Source organism: Sus scrofa, chromosome 9 (genome assembly GCF_054392235.1).
Source record: "Sus scrofa isolate SSC_HxYL_T2T_F1_AM1 chromosome 9, Sscrofa_HxYL_maternal_Yorkshire_Landrace_v2.0, whole genome shotgun sequence".
Lineage (NCBI taxonomy): Eukaryota > Metazoa > Chordata > Mammalia > Artiodactyla > Suidae > Sus > Sus scrofa.
Genome location: NC_139391.1, coordinates 3,835,550 through 3,852,968, shown reverse-complemented (window position 1 = coordinate 3,852,968; position 17,419 = coordinate 3,835,550). Strand labels below are relative to the sequence as shown.

General features: G+C 46.0%; 2 protein-coding genes across 2 annotated transcripts; both read left to right on the top strand.

The window, feature by feature from the left end:
* Positions 1 to 818: 818 nt before the first annotated feature.
* On the top strand, positions 819 to 1,778 carry LOC146399664 (olfactory receptor 56B2-like). Its single transcript, XM_084978188.1, has one exon. It carries the CDS (start codon positions 819 to 821, stop codon positions 1,776 to 1,778), a length of 960 nt encoding a protein of 319 aa, XP_084834314.1.
* An 8,688-nt stretch (positions 1,779 to 10,466) lies between these two features.
* Positions 10,467 to 11,426, top strand: LOC110262330 (olfactory receptor 56B2-like). Its single transcript, XM_084978186.1, has one exon. The coding sequence runs from the start codon at positions 10,467 to 10,469 to the stop codon at positions 11,424 to 11,426; it is 960 nt and encodes a 319-aa protein (XP_084834312.1).
* The last annotated feature ends 5,993 nt before the right edge of the window (positions 11,427 to 17,419 follow it).

The window sequence follows — 17,419 nt, the reverse complement described above, 5'->3', positions numbered from 1 at the left end:
AGAGGAGGACACAGCAGGCTAGTACCTCAGAGCCATGTCCTCTCTTGCAAAGAGAAAGCAGAGAGGGACAGAGGCTGAGCTCAGAAGACAGGGTTACTGACCGTGGTGTCTGTCGTAGTTTTCATCCACAGCTCATTTCAGAGTCGTCAACTCTGGGGCCAGTCGGTCCGGGGAGGGCTTCTGGTTGTCTGTGGGAGTATCGCTTCCTGACCTTCTCTCTGGAATGAAGCTCACTTGTAGGGAAGGGGTGTCAGGGAGGGGTTCAATGACAAAAGGCAGCGCTGGGAGGGACACAGCTCTAAGTAGAAAGTAACCATTAGGAAAAGAAAGCAGTTGAGCCAGGAAGAGGTCATTGGGGGAACCCAGACATCAGGTGCCATCGAACTCTAACTAGAAGGTACATCTGAGTAGGAAGGTAGGGGGCCAAGGCAGGACATGACAAAATGAAGGCTGCATTAACCCATTGTTAGCTCTACCTGTATTTCCTAATAGTTAACTCCTGAGTCAGCCTTTTAAGACTTGGGGGCCAGGCAGGACGGAGAGGCTAAAGGAAAGAACTTTTGGTTTAAAACTCAAAGAGTTATAGTCTGGAGCATGGTTTCAACATGACCTGATTATGGAGTTTTTGTGATAATTAGTGCAGCTAACACGCAAAATGCGTTATCCCAGGTTCTGTTTCATTAGAAGAGTCCAGGAAATGTTCATGGTAAGATGAGAACTGCAAGGATGAGCACTCCTCTCCTTCAAGACCAGGAAACAGGCAACGTCAGGGAGAGTATTCAGAGTCCTCACCCTGAATGTTTTTCCTCTTGGTGGAGATGTTCCAGGAGCTCAGCGGTGCCAACAGCTCGAAGGGCCAGGTCTCTGAGTTCGTTCTGATGGGTTTCCCAGGCATTCACACCTGGCAGCACTGGCTCTCTCTGCCCCTGGCGTGGCTCTACCTCTTAGCTCTCAGTGCCAACATCCTTATCCTGATCATCATCAATCACGAGGCAACCCTGCACCAGCCCATGTACCACTTCCTGGGCATCCTGGCGGTGGTAGACATGGGCCTGGCCACCACCATCATGCCCAAGATTTTGGCCATCTTGTGGTTTGATGCCAAGGCCATCAGTCTCCCTGAGTGCTTTCTGCAGATGTATGTCATCCATTGCTTTGTAGGCATGGAGTCGGGCGTCTTTGTCTGCATGGCTATGGATAGATATGTAGCCATTTGTCGACCACTACACTATACATCCATAGTTACAGGATCTTTTGTGGCCAAAGCAATGGTGTTCATGGCACTGAGAAACTGCTTACTTACCACCCCAGTGCCTGTGTTGGCTGCCCAGAGACAATACTGCTCCAGAAACGAAATTGAGCACTGTCTGTGCTCGAATCGTGGAGTCACCCGCCTCGCCTGTGATGACAGGACCATCAACAGCATGTACCAGCTCCTTCTGGCTTGGATACTCATGGGAAGTGACTTGGGTTTGATTATGTTGTCATATGCTTTGATACTTCACTCTGTGCTGAAGCTGAACTCAGCCGAAGCTGCATCCAAGGCCCTAAGCACCTGCACGTCCCACCTCATCCTAATCCTGTTCTTCTACACAGTCATCGTTGTCATTTCCGTCACCCACAGTGCAGCAATGACGGTTCCCCTCATCCCAGTCCTACTCAATGTGCTCCACAATGTCATTCCTCCTGCCCTCAACCCCGTGGTCTATGCACTCAAGAACAAGGAGCTCAGACACGGCTTGTATAAGGTTCTTAAGCTGAAAGTCAAGGACAACTAACTCATAGAAGATACTCACGTTTTGATGTCTCCAGATACCTGCCCAATAGGACATCTAATGAGTGCCTAATGGAGAAGAACAGAAAAGTGGTCACTCTGAAGCTTTTTGCTTCTTATAATGAATCTGTGGCACCGCCTCAAGGTTAAAATAAAGCAACGGTGATGGTCCTATCTGAAATCCTTGGGTTTCAAGCAAGGGTTTACACAAAAGGAGGAAGGTGTTGATGTTTGTTGAGATGTGTATTGATCCCAAGGGAAACGGACGTGAACTATGACACCTGCGTCTCCTCATTGCTCTCTTTTCACCTCCCTTACCCTTTCTGTGTCTGGTCCGCATTCTTGTTTGTGCTTTGCAATGGCCTTCTCCATTCTTCACCTGACCAGGACTAAAACGCTCATTGTGAAAAACGTTCCCATTCCAGACTTCAAAATATTATAGAATCAGTTAGAATTTTTCCCCCTTTACAAAGGCCTAGCCAAGCATGTTCCATGGTTGCTTTGTGAATGCCTTGAGGACTTGAGACGCTGGGCGTGAGGACTCGGAAATGCTCCGAGGAGGGAGAATAACAGCGACGCCTTAGTCTTTCACCCTGTCTTTCAGTCTAACCCTGGAAGACCCCTTGCTGGTCCCGCTCAAGGAGGACACAGCTTGGAGGCATTAGCCTGCGGTGGCCTCTCTTGCCCGGGAAAGCAACAAAGCTCTTCTTTCTGTTTCACCCACAACTCTGTCTCTGAGACCTAACTGGGGCTGGGGTACAGAGGCCACTTTTAGGCTCCAGAATTTGGGGGCTTGTCCTGGATCTTGCTTGTGGTCAGGAGGCCCCCACAGGGGTCCCCCGGCTTGATCAGATGCTCCAAGTTCGTCCTCCTCGCAGCCAGCCTCTTTCAGGAAGGCAGAGGGTTGGAGGCCTCCTTCAGAGGCCAGATGGCCTGGGACACTTGGGGAAAGGCCATGCCCTAGTCATGCCCACTCTGCCATGCGGGAAGTAGGAACTCCAGCGTGGGGATGGCAGGCGGAGGAGAGACCACCCTAGCAGCTGCCAAGGCCCCCTTGGCCTCAGGGATGCACCTTTCTTCCTCCCACCCACATGAGCCCTACATCCCCCTCTGGGTGATTATTTGAGGGCAGGAGGAAAACAGTGTCTGAAACCTTGCAGCAGCTCTGTCGGCATCTGGGTAAGTCCGCCAGTGTGCACTCTGGGGCCGCTGGGACATGGCTCTGTCTGGGCAACTCTTGGTCCCATGTGGGCATTTGTTTGTTTGTTTGCTTCTGACATTCCACCTGATCTGTAAGGTACCATTTGGGCTGCGGTCCCGGGCTTAGAGGGACTTGGAAGCCAATCTGAGCCTTGTGCTGTCCGACTCTGCTTTTCGGGCTTGAGGCTTCCATCTGCTGGTGAGGATTCTGGGTTTCTTCCCATGTGCATGTAGACTGGACTTCAAGGAAATGTGGGAATCACTTCCTCTTCCATTCCGTCGGATAGCCCCTTGTGAAAAACCGTGGCAAACTGGTCAACCTGTAGTGATACATGTATGAATAAGGAGAAATTCAACTTAAACTCTGTGGCTACGATATCCTTTAGACTCCAGAGAACACTGGTTGAGGTAAAACGCGTCTGAAAGTTCAAAACTTGCTCTTTTTATATACGCATTAGAGAAATCTTGCCTGATAACTTCTTTTCCAGACTTCTGACCCTGAGAGAGCAAATAGATGCCTGGGGGAAAGCATGCAGTTAACCCTTGTCATGCCCTCGGTATCCCAACACAGCCAACTTTGCCTAAGACTTTGAGTTAATTAGTAGACGTTCCAAGCAGAAGGGAAAAGAGAGAGAGAAAGGAGAGGGAAGAGGCTTTTCCATTCAAGGAGGCAAATTCAGCTTATTCCAAGGGCTATTTTTGGTCTTGCCTTCGCCAGGTGAATTGCCACGTCAAGTGCAACCACGAGTCCCTATGTTTCCATGGGCATGTTCCTTACTGTTAAAAAGAGGAAGTTGCATTTGAAAAAATAGTGGAGGAAACTGTTAGATGTCACCGTTTTGACTTTCTCCTGCAGGAATCAGATTTTGTTCTGTGTGGGTATATTTGCATTTGTCTTGTAGGCACATGCGTGTGCCAGCTATGGGGAACTCCGTTTTGTCTCCTAAAGACAGCCCCTTGAGCTGCAGTCTTCAGAATGAAACCACTTGCAATTACAAACCAGTGAAATGTATGAAAGATGGCTTTCCTTTGTAAGACAGCCTGGGCATGATACATCCTAGATCAAATTTTAAAATAAGCTCCAAGCTCTCTCTCTGCTGAAATATATGTATGTCTCTGAATGTACCTTTGTGATACAATGAGCTCTATCTCCTTGGCTTAAAGACAAGTAAACACAAAGAAGCAGTTCTAAATAAAAGAGAAACGAAGCTAAATGAACTTAAGGTTTCCATGATCTGGGAAGTACTTAGCGTAAATGTCTGGTATTAACGTGAGTCCAAGTTTGTTGCTGAAGCACATTTTTCTTAATACAGACATGTTTTTAGAGTCATCAGTGTTAAGTATAATACTTTTGCTGTACCTAAGTTTACTGAGAGTCAGGAAGTTCATACCACATCTGTCACCGCATTTGTCTGCCAGGACATTGATTTGGTGTAATGACGTTGTAGAGTAATGAAATGGAGATCAATGAGAGGAAACTCTTCAATGAACACGTTAAAATAAAATAATTGTGTTTGAGAAATATCGACCTTAATCCGTTTTTCCAGATTTGTGGTAACTTGAAATGCTACACTTCTACTCAATGAGCAGGTGATGAAGACTCAGCAAAGGTCTGGGTCACGTAGGAGATGAAATGCTGGACACTGACTGCTGCACAGATTCCAGCTTGTCTACCTTTGTTTTCTAGCAAGAGGGAAGCTAAAGACGTCTGTTTATTGAATATGCATCTGTACCTCATAAAGGAGACATTTGGTTTGGGAAAATGCCCGTTGTGAGAGATTATGGACTATGTTCTGAAGTTTGCTAATCGGAGGATGCCAATATCACATCAAGTTTGCAGTTGCTTTCTTCTTGGCTTTCACTAAAGCTTACATTTTTTAAAGGTAAAAATTGTAATATGTGCTTAAAACGACCAAACTAGTCAAGGAAGCATTTCAGTGTGTAAAACCAATAAAATATATGCTTGTCCGTAATAGGAGACACAAAGATTGAAATTTGGTTGTGTGTTGACCTCTCGGTCACGAGAAGCAAGTTTTCTTGGAACATGCTGTCTCTGGGAGCAAACTGTGTGAATTTCTTCATCGTTGGGTGATTCCTACTTGCTTTCAAATCCTTCATGACTTTGATCATGTGAGTGTATCATTCCACAATGTGACCAAATTTCATACATGTTTTGATATTTTTAACAAACTTCCCAAGTGTCAAGTTCTAATTAAATTTCTTCTCCAGCGAATTCTGAGGTAACTCAGAGGGCCACCGAAGCATTTCAGAACAATTTGAAAAAGTCACCTGGATGTTTTGGACAGCTTTTATTACAGGCAGAGCATTATCAAGTAAAAGGTAACAACCGCAGGAGAGTTCAAGATTATACCACATGCAGATAAAGTCCACTCCACTTGCACAAAAGAAGGAAAACCAGTCGACCCCTCCTTGTCAGACCGGTGCCATCCTGACGTCCTTGTGACATGGTCCCAGTCTCCTCCCAAACCAGAAAACTTAGAGTGGGTCACCGACAGCTATAAAGAAGCAGTAAGGGCCAGGAAAAATCCAAGAAGGCCCCTTGGCTTTTCCTGGCTCCCGGCAAACCTCGTCTTTATCGGACGGGTTAAAACGTTCCTTGGCTGTTGGGCTGATGCCCTCCCAGGAAAAAGGGAAGTGGTTACAAACTGGACTCCGAAGAGAACTCACTTAGGAGAGAGTCCATACACTGCTCAATATGAACTCAATTCCCATGACCCTTGGTCTGGCCTATTACTGGTTTTAATCTATGTTTTTCAGCTGCAGAGAGTCTATTCCCCTCAAGGCGTCTATGACTTATAGCAAGTTGAGAATTCACACGTGTGGGTGGAAATAGAAGACTTTTCTTTTCTCTCTGCCTAGTCGCTCCAGAAACCGGAAACCACTGGGTTCCGAGCAGCTTCATCAGGGACTTGAAAGACTGTCTCCTGACTTGTACGGGAATCTCCAGATACGTGGGCCACCTCTACAAGGAAAACATCTGCCCAGGCAAAATCTAATGTCAACCACTAGGTGTGGCTTCTTGACCTTGAGAGCCTTTGGGGGAGAATAGTCTGAGAATCGTTTTGAAGAATTACTGCGGAGTTGGTGTGACAAAGCCTATAGGGTCAACGGGCCAAACCTATTTTGAAAATGAATTAGTCTTTGTTTAACTCTGTTTAATGGATAGGAGGATAATTTTTTAAAAAACGAAATTGTTTCAATGGCATTAAATTCTAGGTCTATTCATTGGAGTCTGGGTTTGTGAAAGTGACTGTGTCAGCCACACTTTGCCCTGATGTTCAGAAGGAAAAAGAGTTACCTGGGGGAGATTTGATCCATGAGGATAACCACTCATGGTGTGTTTCTGCCTGTCTTAGGTCTATTGCTAAAAGCACCTGGCCACTGTGTGTGTGTGACCATTGGGTGTCTACCTGCCCTTCCTCGCTAAAGGCCTCCATATCCCAGCCCCTCCCTCGCTTCCTTAGAGCGGTTTCCTCAGGGTAGCTGGAGATGCTGCCTCCTGGACTTAGGGCTTCCTTCTGCCCCAAATAAAAGTGAACTCTCAACTCTCAGGTTGCGCATATTCTTTCAGTCAGCAGCTTAGGAATGAGGCCTTGATGCAGCTCTCTTTTCCCTTCTGTAGACACCTAGAAACAGCCTTTCTAATGGCTCCTTTAGTCAGCTTGATCACTTTACACCAATGAGGCCATCTCGCTCTCAGGGCCCCATGTGCCATAGGCCCAAGACACCAGAGGCTGCGGGTTCAAATACTTGAACTCTCCCGAATAGGTGACCCGTGGAATCAAAACCCAACGTCGTTGTTGGCAGGGGCTGGAGGGGCAGGTCAATACGTGGTGACTGAGTAACAGTTGTGGAGGGTTTCTTTTTAAGCAATGGAAGTGTCCTGCTGTTACATCGTGCGAATGGTTGCACAACGTTTTGAATGAAATAACAGGCACTCAGTGACACATTTGTTTTGGGTCTTTTTAGGGCTGTACCTGTGGCTTATGGAGGTTCCCAGGCTAGGGGTCAAATCGGAGCTGTAGCCACAAGCTTATGCCACAGCCACAGCACCACAGGATCCAAAGTGCATCTGTGACCTACACCCGAGCTCACAGCAGTGCCAGGTCCCTAACTCACTCAGCAAGGCCAGGGATCAAACCCACATCCTCATGGCTACTCATCTGGTTTGTTAACCAATGAGCCACGAGGGGAACGCCTCAATTATACCTTTTTAGTGATTTAAATAATTATTCTATGGCAAGAGAATTTTGCTTTAATAACAACTGATACAGTGTAAAGAGCGCTGTGCTAAAAATCTTCTCTCTCTCTGGTCATGTATAGATACATACGTATTAGGAATGTGCTTCAGTGAATTGTGTAACTACATATTATGCACGTTTATTAAATCATGATATTGCTGAATAATCACCCCTTGAAGTACTTACCTGTGAAGGTCTTTTATAATGAGAACATTTATGTTTCAATATGGCACTGCCCCCATTTTTGTCCAAAATCATATGTAGGAAGTTTATACCAAGAAATGTATCAGCAGTTACCTCCACATTACGTAATTTCAAAGGTGCAATTTATCTACTTCCAAAATCATGTGTATTTTTCCAGCGAATGAACACTATAGGTCCTGCTTTCAATATCTTGCTACAGGTTACAAGACTAGAATCAGCATGGGTTTTATTGGTTCTTTGCTCTCATCACATCATCATTACTCCATATACACTTAGGCATCTCTTCTAAATACCCCCAGCTTAATATTTGTACAAGTACATCCGAACTGCTGGCAAACTCCCACAAAGCCACCACGTTCGTCCCCATCCTCACTTGAACGAAAATGTTGGCGAGTCAAATGACGTGTGGACGTGTGTGAGTGAAACTAAAACCTTCTGAAACACCGTCAGTGCTTTCCAGGTGTGTCCCACACAGCCTTTGCTCCCAGGAGCAAAGAGACAAACCACCTTAAGAAACATTAACGTCCTTCATACTCATTCAAAGGCAATTGGGTTCACTCTCACTGCCTCGTGTGTATCACTCTCACGCAAGCACAGAGATATCGAAACACACAGATAAATTGCGTCTCTCCTTCGACCAGTAGGTGAGAGGCTGCAAATGGGACTTTCCACTCTTCCTCCTCCACTAGGGGGCCGCTTAATTCCCAGACCAGCACCAGCATCTCTGGTGTTTTGTGATACTCGCCTGGGGACAGAGAACACATGTTAAAGCTATTTCGTTCACCAGGACAAACATCAGGAGACGTAGTAGCCCAAGACTGCAAATGTACATATCCTGCAGAGTCGTACTTTCTTCATCAGGATCCGGCACAGCTGGAGCAGGTGGCCTTCAGCTCACAGGTCTGCCATCCAGAGACAAAGGTACTAAAGGAAACACAATAGGGGAGTGGAGATGAGCCTTTTCTCATTCTGTGGACAGAGAATACATGGGGATTGTTCCTGGAAGTACATGAATTGACTATTTGCATGACTTAAGATTGGATTCCCTCTCCCTATCTGGAGGCAGAAGGATTAAGGAAGAGTGGGTTTTCATGGAAAAAAGTTCAATTCCCCAGGTGTCCAGTTGCAATGAACACACTTTGGTTTTCCAGGCTTATTATAAATACCTACTTATTTTCCTAAGCAAGTAGGAGACTTTGGTTAGGTTGTACTGAGTGTTAAGTGTAAGTCACCCCCACGACGAGAAGAGTGAAGCGATAGCCACGACGAGTTCATGGTTGAAGGTTAAAAGAGTCGCCAGGTGTGCATCAGCATTGCCCCCCTCTGCATACCAGAATTTTGAACCACAGAATGTTCAAGTGTTGTGGCTTTGTGTGGTGTACTTACTATTTAGGGCTTGCAGAGAAAAGAAAGTAAACAGCATGTTTCTGGTAGAAAGAGATCATAAAACTATGCCTTCGGTTTTCAAGTTCAGGTGTTGATGTTTACATCAGGTGTACCTATGTACAATATGAGAGCTATAGCGGGCCTTCCGTCATAACAGCGATCTCAGACTCAGTGTGTTTTGATTTCATGTCTTCTGTACTGATGACGAGGTGACTGTCTGGACTGTTCCAAGAAGCAAACGTATGTCCACGTAGGGGAAACTGACTCAAAGCCAGAATCAACTGGACTCAGAATACTGAGATCTATCAACTACTCTTGTTCTCTGTTGGCGCAGTTTGTCTTTAGACTGTTCATGCGCATTTTTTAGACATTTTATAGTTTCCTCACTGGAGAACATAAGTTATGCTGACTACGCTAACATAACCCAGAGTTTTATGAAAATTAACTCATATTTATGAGTATCGTCAAATTCCCAAGGTCTTTGATGAAAAGAGGTTTTCTGATGTTCTATCAACTAATATGTTACTAAACTATTTTCGGACAGAAAAGCTACTGCTCTGAGTCTATGCATTGGTAGCAATGTCAAACTTAAGAAGCAGGCTCTGGCATCAGAGGGCTTTCCTCTTGTCCAGCCCCAGTGTCTTACCCGGTGGAAGATAACGACCAAGGTTCTGACTTTCCTTGATACTCTGTATCTTAATTTTGAGAAGGTGCATGTAACGTTGTCGCCACAAATGCAGGCTCTGTACACCGGCACCAATTAAGTCTCAGAGACCGAGTTCTTTGAGGAAGAGAAAGGACAGGCTTGTTGCTTTGCGAGGCAGAGGAGGACACAGCAGGCTAGTACCTCAGAACCATGTCCTCTCTTGCAAAGAGAAAGCAAAGAGGGACAGAGGCTGAGCTCAGAAGACAGGGTTACTGACCGCGGTGTCTGTCGTAGTTTTCATCCACAGCTCATTTCAGAGTCGTCAACTCTGGGGCCAGTCGGTCCGGGGAGGGCTTCTGGTTGTCTGTGGGAGTATCGCTTCCTGACCTTCTCTCTGGAATGAAGCTCACTTGTAGGGAAGGGGTGTCAGGGAGGGGTTCAATGACAAAAGGCAGCGCTGGGAGGGACACAGCTCTAAGTAGAAAGTAACCATTAGGAAAAGAAAGCAGTTGAGCCAGGAAGAGGTCATTGGGGGACCCCAGACATCAGGTGCCATCTAACTCTAACTAGAAGGTACATCTGAGTAGGAAGGTAGGGGGCCAAGGCAGGACATGACAAAATGAAGGCTGCATTAACCCGTTGTTAGCTCTACCTGTATTTCCTAATAGTTAACTCCTGAGTCAGCCTTTTAAGACTTGGGGGCCAGGCAGGACGGAGAGGCTAAAGGAAAGAACTTGTGGTTAAAAACTCAAAGAGCTATGGTCTGGAGCATGGTTTCAACATGACCTGCTTATGGAGGTTTTGTGATAATTAGCGTAGCTAACACGCAAAATGCGTTATCCCAGGTTCTGTTTCATTAGAAGAGTCCAGGAAATGGTCATGGTAAGATGAGAACTGCAAGGATGAGCACTCCTCTCCTTCAAGACCAGGAAACAGGCAACGTCAGGGAGAGTATTCAGAGTCCTCACCCTGAATGTTTTTCCTCTTGGTGAAGATGTTCCAGGAGCTCAGCGGTGCCAACAGCTCGAAGGGCCAGGTCTCTGAGTTCGTTCTGATGGGTTTCCCAGGCATTCACACCTGGCAGCACTGGCTCTCTCTGCCCCTGGCGTGGCTCTACCTCTTAGCTCTCAGTGCCAACATCCTTATCCTGATCATCATCAATCACGAGGCAACCCTGCACCAGCCCATGTACCACTTCCTGGGCATCCTGGCGGTGGTAGACATGGGCCTGGCCACCACCATCATGCCCAAGATTTTGGCCATCTTGTGGTTTGATGCCAAGGCCATCAGTCTCCCTGAGTGCTTTCTGCAGATGTATGTCATCCATTGCTTTGTAGGCATGGAGTCGGGCGTCTTTGTCTGCATGGCTATGGATAGATATGTAGCCATTTGTCGACCACTACACTATACATCCATAGTTACAGGATCTTTTGTGGCCAAAGCAACGGTGTTCATGGCACTGAGAAGCTGCTTACTTACCATCCCAGTGCCTGTGTTGGCTGCCCAGAGACAATACTGCTCCAGAAACGAAATTGAGCACTGTCTGTGCTCGAATCGTGGAGTCACCAGCCTCGCCTGTGATGACAGGACCATCAGCAGCATGTACCAGCTCCTTCTGGCTTGGACACTCATGGGAAGTGACTTGGCTTTGATTATGTTGTCATATGCTTTGATACTTCACTCTGTGCTGAAGCTGAACTCAGCCGAAGCTGCATCCAAGGCCCTAAGCACCTGCACGTCCCACCTCATCCTAATCCTGTTCTTCTACACAGTCATCGTTGTCATTTCCGTCACCCACAGAGCAGCAATGACGGTTCCCCTCATCCCAGTCCTACTCAATGTGCTGCACAATGTCATTCCTCCTGCCCTCAACCCCGTGGTCTATGCACTCAAGAACAAGGAGCTCAGACACGGCTTGTATAAGGTTCTTAAGCTGAAAGTCAAGGACAACTAACTCATAGAAGATACTCACGTTTTGATGTCTCCAGATACCTGCCCAATAGGACATCTAATGAGTGCCTAATGGAGAAGAACAGAAAAGTGGTCACTCTGAAGCTTTTTGCTTCTTATAATGAATCTGTGGCACCGCCTCAAGGTTAAAATAAAGCAACGGTGATGGTCCTATCTGAAATCCTTGGGTTTCAAGCAAGGGTTTACACAAAAGGAGGAAGGTGTTGATGTTTGTTGAGATGTGTATTGATCCCAAGGGAAACGGATGTGAACTATGACACCTGCGTCTCCTCATTGCTCTCTTTTCACCTCCCTTACCCTTTCTGTGTCTGGTCCGCATTCTTGTTTGTGCTTTGCAATGGCCTTCTCCATTCTTCACCTGACCAGGACTAAAACGCTCATTGTGAAAAACGTTCCCATTCCAGACTTCAAAATATTATAGAATCAGTTAGAATTTTTCCCCCTTTACAAAGGCCTAGCCAAGCATGTTCCATGGTTGCTTTGTGAATGCCTTGAGGACTTGAGACGCTGGGCGTGAGGACTCGGAAATGCTCCGAGGAGGGAGAATAACAGCGACGCCTTAGTCTTTCACCCTGTCTTTCAGTCTAACCCTGGAAGACCCCTTGCTGGTCCCGCTCAAGGAGGACACAGCTTGGAGGCATTAGCCTGCGGTGGCCTCTCTTGCCCGGGAAAGCAACAAAGCTCTTCTTTCTGTTTCACCCACAACTCTGTCTCTGAGACCTAACTGGGGCTGGGGTACAGAGGCCACTTTTAGGCTCCAGAATTTGGGGGCTTGTCCTGGATCTTGCTTGTGGTCAGGAGGCCCCCACAGGGGTCCCCCGGCTTGATCAGATGCTCCGAGTTCGTCCTCCTCGCAGCCAGCCTCTTTCAGGAAGGCAGAGGGTTGGAGGCCTCCTTCAGAGGCCAGACGGCCTGGGACACTTGGGGAAAGGCTATGCCCTAGTCATGCCCATTCTGCCATGCGGGAAGTAGGAACTCCAGCGTGGGGATGGCAGGCGGAGGAGAGAGCACCCTAGCAGCTGCCAAGGCCCCCTTGGCCTCAGGGATGCGCCTCTCTTCCTCCCACCCACATGAGCCCTACATCCCCCTCTGGGGAATTATTTGAGGGCAGGAGGAAAACAGTGTCTGAAACCTTGCAGCGGGTCTGTCGGCATCTGGGTAAGTCCACCAGTGTGCACTCTGGGGCCCCTGGGACATGGCTCTGTCTGGGCAACTCTTGGTCCCATGTGGGCATTTGTTTGTTTGTTTGCTTCTGACATTCCACCTGATCTGTAAGGTACCATTTGGGCTGCGGTCCCGGGCTTAGAGGGACTTGGAAGCCAATCTGAGCCTTGTGCTGTCCGACTCTGCTTGTCGGGCTTGAGGCTTCCATCTGCTGGTGAGGATTCTGGGTTTCTTCCCATGTGCATGTAGACTGGACTTCAAGGAAATGTGGGAATCACTTCCTCTTCCATTCCGTCGGATAGCCCCTTGTGAAAAACCGTGGCAAACTGGTCAACCTGTAGTGATACATGTATGAATAAGGAGAAACTCAACTTAAACTCTGTGGCTACGATATCCTTTAGACTCCAGAGAAGATCGGTTGAGGTAAAACGTTTCTGAATTTTAAAACTTGCTCTTTTTATATATGCATTAGAGAAATCTTCCTTGATAACTTCTTTTTCAGAGTTCTGACCCTGAGAGAGCAAATAGATGCCTGGGGGAAAGCATGCAGTTAACCCTTGTCATGCCCTCGGTATCCCAACACAGCCAACTTTGCCTAAGACTTTGAGTTAATTAGTAGACGTTCCAAGCAGAAGGGAAAAGAGAGAGAGAAAGGAGAGGGAAGAGGCTTTTCCATTCAAGGAGGCAAATTCAGCTTATTCCAAGGGCTATTTTTGGTCTTGCCTTCTCCAGGTGAATTGCCACGTCAAGTGCAATCACGAGTCCCTATGTTTCCATGGGCATGTTCCTTACTGTTAAAAAGAGGAAGCTGCATTTGAAAAAATAGTGGAGGAAACTGTTAGATGTCACCGTTTTGACTTTCTCCTGCAGGAATCAGATTTTGTTCTGTGTGGGTATATTTGCATTTGTCTTGTAGGCACATGCGTGTGCCAGCTATGGGGAACTCCGTTTTGTCTCCTAAAGACAGCCCCTTGAGCTGCAGTCTTCAGAATGAAACCACTTGCAATTACAAACCAGTGAAATGTATGAAAGATGGCTTTCCTTTGTAAGACAGCCTGGGCATGATACATCCTAGATCAAATTTTAAAATAAGCTCCAAGCTCTCTCTCTGCTGAAATATATGTATGTCTCTGAATGTACCTTTGTGATACAATGAGCTCTATCTCCTTGGCTTAAAGACAAGTAAACACAAAGAAGCAGTTCTAAATAAAAGAGAAACGAAGCTAAATGAACTTAAGGTTTCCATGATCTGGGAAGTACTTAGCGTAAATGTCTGGTATTAACGTGAGTCCAAGTTTGTTGCTGAAGCACATTTTTCTTAATACAGACATGTTTTTAGAGTCATCAGGGTTAAGTATAATACTTTTGCTGTACCTAAGTTTACTGAGAGTCAGGAAGTTCATACCACATCTGTCACCGCATTTGTCTGCCAGGACATTGATTTGGTGTAATGACGTTGTAGAGTAATGAAATGGAGATCAATGAGAGGAAACTCTTCAATGAACACGTTAACATAAAATAATTGTGTTTGAGAAATATCGACCTTAATCCGTTTTTCCAGATTTGTGGTAACTTGAAATGCTACACTTCTACTCAATGAGCAGGTGATGAAGACTCAGCAAAGGTCTGGGTCACGTAGGAGATGAAAGGCTGGACACTGACTGCTGCACAGATTCCAGCTTGTCTACCTTTGTTTTCTAGCAAGAGGGAAGCTAAAGACGTCTGTTTATTGAATATGCATCTGTACCTCATAAAGGAGACATTTGGTTTGGGAAAATGCCCGTTGTGAGAGATTATGGACTATGTTCTGAAGTTTGCTAATCGGAGGATGCCAATATCACATCAAGTTTGCAGTTGCTTTCTTCTTGGCTTTCACTAAAGCTTACATTTTTTAAAGGTAAAAATTGTAATATGTGCTTAAAACGACCAAACTAGTCAAGGAAGCATTTCAGTGTGTAAAACCAATAAAATATATGCTTGTCCGTAATAGGAGACACAAAGATTGAAATTTGTTTGTGTGTTGACCTCTCGGTCACGAGAAGCAAGTTTTCTTGGAACATGCTGTCTCTGGGAGCAAACTGTGTGAATTTCTTCATCGTTGGGTGATTCCTACTTGCTTTCAAATCCTTCATGACTTTGATCATGTGAGTGTATCATTCCACAATGTGACCAAATTTCATACATGTTTTGATATTTTTAACAAACTTCCCAAGTGTCAAGTTCTAATTAAATTTCTTCTCCAGCGAATTCTGAGGTAACTCAGAGGGCCACCGAAGCATTTCAGAACAATTTGAAAAAGTCACCTGGATGTTTTGGACAGCTTTTATTACAGGCAGAGCATTATCAAGTAAAAGGTAACAACCGCAGGAGAGTTCAAGATTATACCACATGCAGATAAAGTCCACTCCACTTGCACAAAAGAAGGAAAACCAGTCGACCCCTCCTTGTCAGACCGGTGCCATCCTGACGTCCTTGTGACATGGTCCCAGTCTCCTCCCAAACCAGAAAACTTAGAGTGGGTCACCGACAGCTATAAAGAAGCAGTAAGGGCCAGGAAAAATCCAAGAAGGCCCCTTGGCTTTTCCTGGCTCCCGGCAAACCTCGTCTTTATCGGACGGGTTAAAACATTCCTTGGCTGTTGGGCTGATGCCCTCCCAGGAAAAAGGGAAGTGGTTACAAACTGGACTTCGAACAGAACTCACTGAGGAGAGAGTCCATACACTGCTCAATATGAACTCAATTCTTGGTCTGGCCTATTACTGGTTTTAATCTATGCTTTTCAGCTGCAGAGAGTCTATTCCCCTCAAGGCGTCTATGACTTATAGCAAGTTGAGAATTCACACGTGTGGGTGGAAATAGAAGACTTTTCTTTTCTCTCTGCCTAGTCGCTCCAGAAACCGGAAACCACTGGGTTCCGAGCAGCTTCATCAGGGACTTGAAAGACTGTCTCCTGACTTGCACGGGAATCTCCAGATACGTGGGCCACCTCTACAAGGAAAACGTCTGCCCAGGCAAAATCTAATGTCAACCACTAGGTGTGGCTTCTTGACCTTGAGAGTCTTTGGGGGAGAATAGTCTGAGAATCCTTTTGAAGAATTACTGCGGAGTTGGTGTGACAAAGCCTATAGGGTCAACGGGCCAAACCTATTTTGAAAATGAATTAGTCTTTGTTTAACTCTGTTTAATGGATATGAGGATAATTTTTTAAAAAACGAAATTGTTTCAATGGCATTAAATTCTAGGTCTATTCATTGGAGTCTGGGTTTGTGAAAGTGACTGTGTCAGCCACAATTTGCCCTGATGTTCAGAAGGAAAAAGAGTTACCTGGGGGAGATTTGATCCATGAGGATAACCACTCATGGTGTGTTTCTGCCTGTCTTAGGTCTATTGCTAAAAGCACCTGGCCACTGTGTGTGTGTGACCATTGGGTGTCTACCTGCCCTTCCTCGCTAAAGGCCTCCATATCCCAGCCCCTCCCTCGCTTCCTTAGAGCGGTTTCCTCAGGGTAGCTGGAGATGCTGCCTCCTGGACTTAGGGCTTCCTTCTGCCCCAAATAAAAGTGAACTCTCAACTCTCAGGTTGCGCATATTCTTTCAGTCAGCAGCTTAGGAATGAGGCCTTGATGCAGCTCTCTTTTCCCTTCTGTAGACACCTAGAAACAGCCTTTCTAATGGCTCCTTTAGTCAGCTTGATCACTTTACACCAATGAGGCCATCTCGCTCTCAGGGCCCCATGTGCCATAGGCCCAAGACACCAGAGGCTGCGGGTTCAAATACTTGAACTCTCCCGAATAGGTGACCCGTGGAATCAAAACCCAACGTCGTTGTTGGCAGGGGCTGGAGGGGCAGGTCAATACGTGGTGACTGAGTAACAGTTGTGGAGGGTTTCTTTTTAAGCAATGGAAGTGTCCTGCTGTTACATCGTGCGAATGGTTGCACAACGTTTTGAATGAAATGACAGGCACTCAGTGACACATTTGTTTTGGGTCTTTTTAGGGCTGTACCTGTGGCCTATGGAGGTTCCCAGGCTAGGGGTCAAATCGGAGCTGTAGCCGCAAGCTTATGCCACAGCCACAGCACCACAGGATCCAAAGTGCATCTGTGACCTACACCCGACCTCACAGCAGTGCCAGGTCCCTAACTCACTGAGCAAGGCCAGGGATCAAACCCACATCCTCATGGCTACTCATCTGGTTTGCGAACCACTGAGCCACGAGGGGAACGCCTCAATTATACCTTTTTAGTGATTTAAATAATTATTCTATGGCAAGAGACTTTTGCTTTAATAACAACTGATACAGTGTAAAGAGCGCTGTGCTAAAAATCTTCTCTCTCTCTGGTCACGTGCACACACACACGTATTAGGAATGTGCTGCAATGGATTGTGTAACTACATATTATGCACGTTTATTAGATCATGATATTGCTGAATAATCACCCCTTGAAGTACTTACCTGTGAAGGTCTTTTATAATGACAGCATTTATGTTTCAATATGGCACTGCCCCCATTTTTGTCCAAAATCATATGTAGGAAGTTTATACCAAGAAATGTATCAGCAGTTACCTCCACATTACGTAATTTCAAAGGTGCAATTTATCTGCTTCCAAAATCATGTGTATTTTTCCAACGAATGAACACTATAGGTCCTGCTTTCAATATCTTGCTACAGGTTACAAGACTAGAATCAGCATGGGTTTTATTGGTTCTTTGCTCTCATCACATCATCATTACTCCATATACACTTAGGCATCTCTTCTAAATACCCCCAGCTTAATATTTGTACAAGTACATCCGAACTGCTGGCAAACTCC

Coding starts and splice junctions, on each gene's coding strand:
- LOC146399664 (XM_084978188.1), top strand. CDS start 819: ATGTTCCAGGAGCTCAGCGGTGCCAACAGCTCGAAGGGCCAGGTCTCT.
- LOC110262330 (XM_084978186.1), top strand. CDS start 10,467: ATGTTCCAGGAGCTCAGCGGTGCCAACAGCTCGAAGGGCCAGGTCTCT.